Raw genomic sequence first — 9,483 nt, 5'->3', positions numbered from 1 at the left:
AAAAAAAAAAAAAAAAAAAAAAAAAACAAAAAAAAAACTTACTAATTAGCTAGAGTAATCAAGACAATGTGACACGGGTAGAGGAACAGACATACAGACAACAGAGTTGAGAATCCAGAAATAAACCCAATCATTTATGTCAGCTGATTTTCAATAAGGACGCCAAGACTATTTCAATACGGAAGCCAAGACTATTTATAGAATTATCCTTTCAACAACTAGTGCTGGTACAGCTGAATGTCCACATACAAAAGAATAAAGTTGGACTCTATCTCACACCATAAAAAATTAACTCAAAATGGTTCAAGGACCTAAATTTAAGAGCTAAAACTATAAAATGCTTAGGTGAAAACACAGGTGCAAATCTTTGTAACCCTGGGTCAGGCAATGGCTTATTAGGGGATACTAAGTGCTCAAGCAACCAAAAATCTATTGGATCTTATTTAAAAAAAAACAAAAAAAAAAACACACAAAAAAAAACTTTCGTGCTGCAACGGGCACCATTAAGTGAAAAAAAAAAAAAACAAAATAGTAGAAAATTTTGAAAATATATCTGGTAAGAGACTTGTATTTTCTTATTACATCTGAGTAACAGGAGACAACCTACTTTTAAAATGGGCAAAGGGTCTGAATATCTTGTCAAAGAAGACACATCACCAATAAGCAAACAAAAAGACACCCAACATCATTAGCCATCAGAGATATGGAAATAAAAACCATCATGAGACACTGTTCATATCCACTAGCATGGCCGAAATCAAAAGGTAATAAGCGTTGGTGAAGTACGGAGAACTGGAACCCTCATACACTGCTGGGGGGAATATAAAATGGTGCAGTCACTTTGGAAAACAGTATGCCAGTTCCACAAAATGTTAAAAGTAGAATTACCATATGATCCAGAAATTCCACTCCTAAAGTTGTATCTCTAAGAACAACTAAAACATGTTCACACAAAACCTTATACTTGAACATTCTCAGCAGCATAATAGCCAAAATGTGAAAGCAGCCCAAATTCCTACCAACTGATGAATGGATAAATAAGATGTGGTATATCATAGAAGGGAATATTATTCAGCCATAAAAAGGAATGAAGTACTGGTTCATGCTACAACAAGGATGAATTCTGAAGACATTAACACTAGGTGAAAGAAGACAATCACTCACAAAAAAAACCACATGCCGTGTGTCATTTAACAGAAAACAATGTAGAGACAGAAAGCAGATTAGTAAGTAGCTGCCTAAGGCTGTGAGAGGACGGGGAAGGAGTATGACTGCTAATGGGCATGGGTGGTTTTTTTTTTTTTTTTTTTTTTTGGAAGGGTGATGAAAATATTCTAAAATAGACTGTAGTGATAGCTGCATAGCTAGCTCTGTATCCAAAAAAACGTTGAATTGTGCACTTTAAATAGTGAATTATAATGGTATATCAATTATCTTTCAATAAAGCTGTTTTTTTTAAAGAAAAAAAAAACATGAGAAACAAAATATAAAAACCTACTTTATCCTAAAATTAAATTCATGCTATTAAGTAATCTACATTTCTGGAGGAGACCATTCTATGAAATACAGAATGACTTTATCATTGCTGTCATACAAAGTAACCACGGTCTGAACGAAATGTATCACTTAGAAGGTTCATCTTCCCTAGATCTGGTTTTCAACAAGTCTTCTAAACTTACACTCTTTATTTTCAATGCAACACACCAAACTAAAGAGGCCTGGCAGCCAAATTTCATGATTCACACAAACTGCCCTGCTGTTTTCAGGACGCTTGTAATATATTCAAGAAACATGAAACAAACAGATTCTATGCCAGGATTACTGCTTCCTGCCAAAGCAATGAGAAAGAAGAAATTAATCTAGATTATGTAACAGATAAAGAGCTTACAATTATGACTAAGTTATAGAAAAATCCCAATTTTCTACCTCCCTAAGAGAGGTTTAATCTTTTAAAATTCTAGGCTCAGGATTTTCTTCTGAAGCAATAAGGAATTATGTTAAAATTCACTTAAAAATCAACATACATTTTATATATATGTAATTCTACAACTGCTAGGAGAGGGGTCGTTAACCACAAGTATTCTGGGGTGCAAATCCACTCATAACTCTAGTACAAAGCCCAAAAACTCAAATCTAACATAAACAACAACAGCTACAGCAACCTGTTAAGAGCAGAGAATATCAAAATATGTAAATTGAGACAATTTTGCTTTCTAAAAATGGAAGGACTTCCTTATGCAAACCTGCCCCAATAATCTGCATTAGACATTTACCTTTTGAATCTTGTTTGTGCCAGTATTTTTTTCTTGAGCACCCAGTCCTTCTGGTTTATGAACTACTTTTGTTCCATTTACAAGGCCTGAAGGCTGCCAAGAATCATCCCATGTATCTTTGGGTGTAGAAAAACACCAATCCTATAATGAAAAAATGGCAACAATAGACAGTCGAGATAAAGTGCCACATGATCCAAAAAGAGGATAACTTGGGCAAGATCAATGCAAGAAAGCAATGCATATTAAACAAAAAGGTATTTATTAACTTTCTCTATCAGTGTGACTTTCCTCCTTGCTTTATTGGTTCATACCCAGTATCCTGAACTCTGAACTCATGGATCTCCAAAATAAACACAACTGTTTTGTAGTCTTTAATATCTTTTTCATGGCTAGATTTTTTTTCATGATCATCTAGTAGTCAAACAGCACAAACATGAAGGAGAAAAACTTCAGATATTTCTTCTTACAGCCAGTGGGAAATATATTTTAAATACATATAGTTAGGCCTAATATTAGCAAATATGCTGAGTCCAGAAATCCAGAGGTTGTATTACAATGCTAAAGCAACAATAGTAAAATTAGAAAAAATGGTTTATTTACAGATCCTAAGGGCCTTGACTAGGGGCTGATAAAACAAAAATCACAATGATTAAAAGGATGGATATGCAAACATAGGCCTATGGTATATTATCCCATGATGAATCCTCTGTCCCCCTACATACCACTACCATTTTTTAAAATCATGTATTCTTTTGAATTATGGCCTGATAAGTCCTTTCGAATTCCAGAATAGACAGCTTTCTTGAGACATAGAAAATTAAATCAGTACTGATTGCTTTCTTCTTTTTTTTTTTTTTGAGAATGGGTCTTTCTCTGTTACTCAAGCTGGTGGAGTGTAGTGGGATGATCTTTGCTCATTGCAACCTCCAGTTCCCAGGCTCAAGCACTGATCCTCCCACCTCAACCTCCCAAGTAGCTGGGAACACAGGTGCACAACACCATGCCTGGCTATTTTTAGTAGAGACAGGGTCTCACCATGTTGCCCAGTCTGGTCATGAACTCCTGAGCTCAAGTGATCCACCTGCCTTGGCCTCCCAAAGTGCTAGAATTACAGGCTTGAGAGGCAGTGCCTGGCCTGATATGCTTTCTATTTTTCCAAGGATCTAACCTTCTGTGGCATTTCTTTACATGATGAATACTGATTCTTTCCACCAAGGCTTGCAGTAAACAGACAGGAGGCAGCATCACCTCTTTTTCCCATCTTAGCCTGCACAGGTAACCAGTTCTCATCCCAAATATCATCACCTATGGTCACTGACTCCAGGCATGGCATTCCAGTGGGGATCTCATCCTAAAATGTAACAGAAGACAAAGAAAAATTATCATTTACAGTTCCTATATGAGCACATTTTTAAAATTTAGGTTTTATAGTTTTTTCCTGACTCCAGGTAAAGATGACAGTTTGAATACACAATTTATTACTTTCCCTCCTGAAATGCCACCGAAAGAATAATATAGAGATTTAAGACATAATCTTCATAGTCAAAGAGAACAGAAGAGGAGAAAGCACATCTACTTTCTGGGAAAACGAACGCAGACAAGTGACAACCGATTAAGCAGTCCTGAGAAGGTGGAATCCTGAGCTTGTGGTGAAAAAATTGAGAAGCAACCCAAATCTATACCATATATACCTTAAAAATTCAGAAATATATACTGCAAGGTTTTTTGGAATTGAGGGAGTAAAATGGGAAAGAAAACAAGTGCACTGGCTGAAAGTCTGTGTAGGTAGGACTTAGATCTCCAGACACCCTCCCCTGTTCCAAGGACTTGGGCAACTATATCTCCTCTATCTGCCAGAAGACCAGAAATATTCTGGATGGTAAAACTGAGGATGGAGCAAGCAAAATAAAAAATTATTAAGGAATGAAATGAAGGGTTTATAATGAATATTGAGATCCCTGGCCCTCTTTTGAACAGCAGAACAGAAATAAAAGAATGCATGAACTGAAGACAGATCCATAGAAATTATCAAATCTAAACAAAAGAAGAAGACTGAAAACAAAAACAACCAAACAAAAAATCCATAACAGAGCCTCAGGGACTGTGGAACAATACCAAAAGATTTAATATTTGTGTCATCAGAGTCTCACAAGGAGAACATAAAGAGCATAATGCAGAAAAATAATCTGAAGAAATACGGCTGAAAAATATCCAAAATTTGGTGAAAGACATACAACTACAGATTCGAGAAGTTCAACAAAACCCAAACTGGATAAACCTAAAGAAATCCATGCGACAGAATCTACTCAAGTTGCTGAAAACTAAAGACAAACTATCTTGAATGTAGCCAAAGAAAAATAAAACATTACTTATAAAGAAAAAAGAGTTTCAATTACTGTGGATTTTCCATCAGAAACCATGAAGGCCAGAGAGAAGAAGAAGAAAACTGTTAAAGCGCTAAATGAGAACATCTGGCAATGCAGGTTTCTATGTACAGTCAAAATATCCTTCAAGAATGAAGTAATAAATATATTCTCAATAAAGAAAACAGAGTTCATGGTCAGCAAATCTACTCTAAAATAAATGTTAAAGGAAGCTCTTTGGACAGAAAGGAGATGATATCAACAGGAAACCTGTAACATCAGGAAAAAATCAACAGAAATGATAAATATCTGGATATATATTCTCCTCTTGAACTTTTAAAGAATATTTTTGAAGATGGAAAGCAAAAACTGTAACATCATAAACTGTCAATGATTAATCCACATAAATTTTATGTCAAAGGTGTAATATATAAGATAAAGATAGCAGAAAGGAAGAAGGAATGGGTAAAAGACTTAAATAGTAGTGCAAGACACTGACATACCAAAGTGGTAAAAGTCAATCTTGATTGACAATTGTAATTGTTAGAGTAACCACTAAAAACACTATACAAACCAATATAATGAAAAACATAGTAAAGTGGAATACTGAAAAATGTTCAAATAACCTAAGAGAAGGCAAGAGAAAGCAGATGAATGAAAATCAGGGAACAAACAGAAAAATAAACTGGCAGATCTAAAATAAAAACATATATATAACCAAATGAACATAAATGGTCCGAACATACTAATTAAAATTCAGATTGTCAGAGTGGAGTAAAAAAATAATCAAACTAGGCTGGGTGTGGTGGCTCATGCCTGTAATCCCAGCACTTTGGGAGGCTGAGGCGGGTGAATCACCTCAGGTCAGGAGTTTGAGACCAGCCTGACCAAAACGGAGAAACCCCGCTTCTATTAAAAATACAAAATTAGCCAGGTGTGGTGGCACATGCCTGTAATCTCAGCTATTCAGGAGGCTGAGGCAAGAGAACTGCTTGAACCCAGGTGGCAGAAGTTGTGGTGAGCCAAGATCGCAGCATTGCACTCCAATCTGGGCAACAAGAGTAAAACTCTATCTCAGTAAATAAAGTAAACAAACAAACAAACTATATGCTGTCTCAAGGAATTTCAAATACAATGATACAGGTTAGAAGTAAAAGGATGAAAGAAGCAGCTTCTCTGGTCCTTCTGGAATCTGCATCTGGTTCAGCCCACCTGCCTCCACTCTTGCCTCCACCATGTCTATCAAGGTGACCCAGAAGTCCTACAAAGTGGCCACTTCTGGTCCCCGGGCCTTCCTACACGAGTGGGCCCAGTGCCCGCATCAGCTCCTTGAGCCTCCTCCAAGTGGGCAGCAGCAACTTCTGGGGTGGCCTGGGTGCAGGTTATGGTGGGGTCAGTGGCATGGGAGGCATCACCACCATCATGGTCAACCACAGCCTGCTGAGTCCCCTTAACCTGGAGGTGGACCCCAACATCCACCCCATGTGCACCCAGGAGAAGGAGCAGATTGAGACCCTCAACAACAAGTCTGCCTCCTTCATTGACAAGGTAAGGTTCCTGGAGTAGCAGAACAAGATGCTGGAGACCAAGCAGAGCCTCCTGCAGCAGCAGAAGATGGCTCGGAGCAACATGGGCAACCTGTTTGACAGCTACATCAACAACCTTAGGCGGCAGCTGGAGACTGGGCCAGGAGAAGCTGAAGCGGAGGTGGAGCTTGGCAACATGGGGACGGGTGGGAGGACTTCAAGAACAAGTAGGAGGATAAGATCAGTAAACGTACAGAAATGGAGAATGAATTTGTCTTCATCAAGAAGGATGTGATGAAGCTTACACGAACAAGGTGGAGCTGGAGTCTTGCCCAGAAGGGCTGACTGATGAGATCAACTTCCTCAGGCAGCTGTATGAAGAGGAGATGTGGGAGCTGCAGTCCCAGATCCCGGACATGTCTGTGGTGCTGTCCATGGACAACAGCCCCTCCCCCGACATGGGCAGCATCATCGCTGAGGCAAGGCACAGTATGAGGAGATCGCCAACAGCAGCCAGGCTGAGGCTGAGACCACATACTAGATCAAGTATGAGGAGCTGCAGACACTGGCTGGAAAGCATGGGGATGACCTGCAGCATACAAAGACTGAGATCTCTGAGATGAACTGGAACATCAGCTGGCTCCAGGCTGAGATTGAGGGCCTCAAAGGCCAGAGGGCTTCCCTGGAGGCCGCCATGACAGATAACGAACAGCACAGGGATCTGGCCGTTAAGGATATCAGCGCCAAGCTGTCCCAACTGGAGGCCGCCCTGCAGCAGGCCAAGCAGGACATGACGCAGCAGCTGCGTGAGTACCAGGAGCTGATGAACATCAAACTGGCCCTGGACATCGAGATCGCCACTTACAGGAAGCTGCTGAAGGGCAAGGGGAGCCAGCTGGAGTCTGGGATGCAGAACATGAGTATCCATACAAAGACCACTAGCAGCTATGCAGGTGGTCTACGTTCCGCCTATGTGGGCCCTTACAAGCCCTGGCCTCAGCTATGGCCTGGGCTCCAGCTCCTTCAGCCGCACCAGCACCACCAGGGCCATGGTTGTGAAGAAGATTGAGACCCGCAATGGGAAGCTGGTGTTGGAGTCCTCAAATGTCCTGCCCAAGTGAAGAGCTGTGGCAGCCCCTCCCAGCCTGCCCCTCCTGAGGCTGCCCCAGAGCCAGAGAGGGAGGCCCCTGTGCAGGGAACATGGGAAAAAGAAGACCCACCTGAGGCTCAGCCCTAGCCCTCACCCCACCCACAGGGGAGTTTACTGCCTGGGGAGCCCCCCTTGTCCATGCCACCAGCTGCAAAACAATTTTTTTTTTTTTTTTTGTCCAAAATAAAACCTCACCTAGCTCTGCCCACCCCTCCCCCTCCAAAAAAGGGATGGAAAAAAGTATACTAGGCAAACACACACACACACGTGCGCGTGCACGACAGCTGGAATAGCTATACTGATATCAGATTATGTAGGCTGCAGTGCACAAAAAGTAATTGTGAATAAAGACAGACATATCATAACGATAAAAGGGTCAATTCACTAAGACATGTAAGAATCCTAAATGGATAACACCTAAGAATAGAGCTTCAACATGCACAAGAAAAAAAAAAACTGACAAAATGAAAAGAGAAATAAACAAAATCCAAGATTATAGTTATAGACTTCAACGTTCTTCTCAGTAATCAACAAAATTGGTAGATAGCAAGTATCAGAAGAACTCAGCAATACCACCAATCAACTGGCTCTGACATTTATAGAACACTCCACCCAACAACAGAATATATTTTTTTTTTCCAAAGGCACATGGGTGTTTACCAAGCCAGACATATCCTGTGTTGACAAAACAAACCTTAACAAACTTAAAGAACCGAAATCATACTAAGTTCGTTCCAAGGCCATATTAATCTGGAAATAAGTAACAGAAAGTTAACATGAAAATTTCCAAACACCTGGAAATTAAACAACACACTTCCAAATAATTCATGTGTCAAAGATAGTATCTCAAAATAAGTTATAAAATATTTGAACTGAATGAAAATAAAAATACAATGTTCATTAAATTTCCATCTTAAAAAACAGAAAAAGAAAGCAAAAATAATCCCAAAGAAAATAAATCAATGAACTTGAAAACAAAGACAACAGATAAAAACAATGACACAAAAGCTTATTCTCCGGGAATGGGAAGTTCATTAAAATGGATAAATTTCTAGTAAGACTAACGAAAAGGGGAGAAGACAAATTGCCAATATCAGGAAGGTAACAGGAGATTATCACTGGAGACACTGCAGATAACAAAAAGTTAATAAGGGGATACTATAAACAATGTTATACTTATAGTTGACAACTTAGATGAAGTGAACCAATTCCTCATTTTATAACTTAAATGAGTCACTTCCTCAAAAAACGCAAAATACCAAGACTAAACTAAGATCTGAATAATCTAAGTTTAATAATCTAATTTGAATAAACTAAGTTGATTTGAATAATCCTATATCTACTAAAGCAATTGACTTTATAATTTAAATTCTTCTGGAAAAAAGTCTCCAGGACCAGATGGTTTTATAAGGTAACACCAAACATTTTAAAAATTAACTTCTCTCCCTGAAAAAGAACCTGATTTTATGTAATCTTTTTCAGAAAACAGATGAGTGAATACTTCCAACTCATTTTATTAGGACAGTATCACTCTGTACAAAGTATACATTAATAAAACATGGTATATATACACAACGTAATACTATTCAGCCTTTAAAAAGAAGGAAACCTTGTAATTTGTGACAAAATGGATGAACGAGGAAGACATTATGTTACATGAAAGAAGCCAGACACAGAAAGACCAATATCGCACACCATCTCACTTACACGTGGAATCTGAAAAAGCAGAATAAAATAGCGGTTACCAGAGGGTAGGAGGTGGAGGAATTGGGCCGATTTTGGTCAAAGGACACAAAATTTCAGTAGACGGGAGGAGTAAGTTCAAGAGATCTGCTATACATCTTGGTAAGTTCAGTTAATGGAGACATATTGTATACTTAAAAATTGCCAGAAGAGATTTTTTAAAACTGTTTTCACCCCCAAAAATAACAAATATGCCGGGCGCAGTGGCTCAAGCCTGTAATCCCAGAGCTTAGCGCTTTGGGAGGCCGAGGCGGGTGGATCACGAGATCAAGAGATCGAGACCATCCTGCTCAACACGGTGAAACCCCGTCTCTACTAAAAATACAAAAAAAAGTTAGCTGGGCATGGTGGCACGTGCCTGTAATCCCAGCTACTCAGGAGGCTGAGGCAGGAGAATTGCCTGAACCCAGGAGGCGGAGGTGGCGGTG

The 9,483-nt window shown here is 39.3% G+C and overlaps 1 protein-coding gene and 1 long non-coding RNA gene across 2 annotated transcripts in view; one reads left to right on the top strand and one right to left on the bottom strand.

Moving 5' to 3' along the window:
* Nucleotides 1-9,483, bottom strand: part of TDRD5 (tudor domain containing 5) — a 90,944-nt gene that overhangs the window by 11,469 nt on the left and 69,992 nt on the right. The window contains exons 14-15 of the mRNA XM_017524431.1: nucleotides 3,442-3,624; nucleotides 2,274-2,414 (exon numbers count right to left, since the gene is read on the bottom strand). Coding sequence (XP_017379920.1) covers nucleotides 2,274-2,414; nucleotides 3,442-3,624 — 324 coding nt within the window. The remainder of the gene's footprint in view (nucleotides 1-2,273; nucleotides 2,415-3,441; nucleotides 3,625-9,483) is intronic.
* Nucleotides 1-9,483, top strand: part of LOC119470522 — a 77,707-nt gene that overhangs the window by 63,455 nt on the left and 4,769 nt on the right. The gene's annotated exons all lie outside the window — the stretch shown is intronic.

This window comes from Cebus imitator, unplaced genomic scaffold (assembly GCF_001604975.1).
Source record: "Cebus imitator isolate Cc_AM_T3 unplaced genomic scaffold, Cebus_imitator-1.0 Scaffold33, whole genome shotgun sequence".
NCBI lineage: Eukaryota > Metazoa > Chordata > Mammalia > Primates > Cebidae > Cebus > Cebus imitator.
This window is presented reverse-complemented; position numbering and strand designations above follow the sequence as displayed.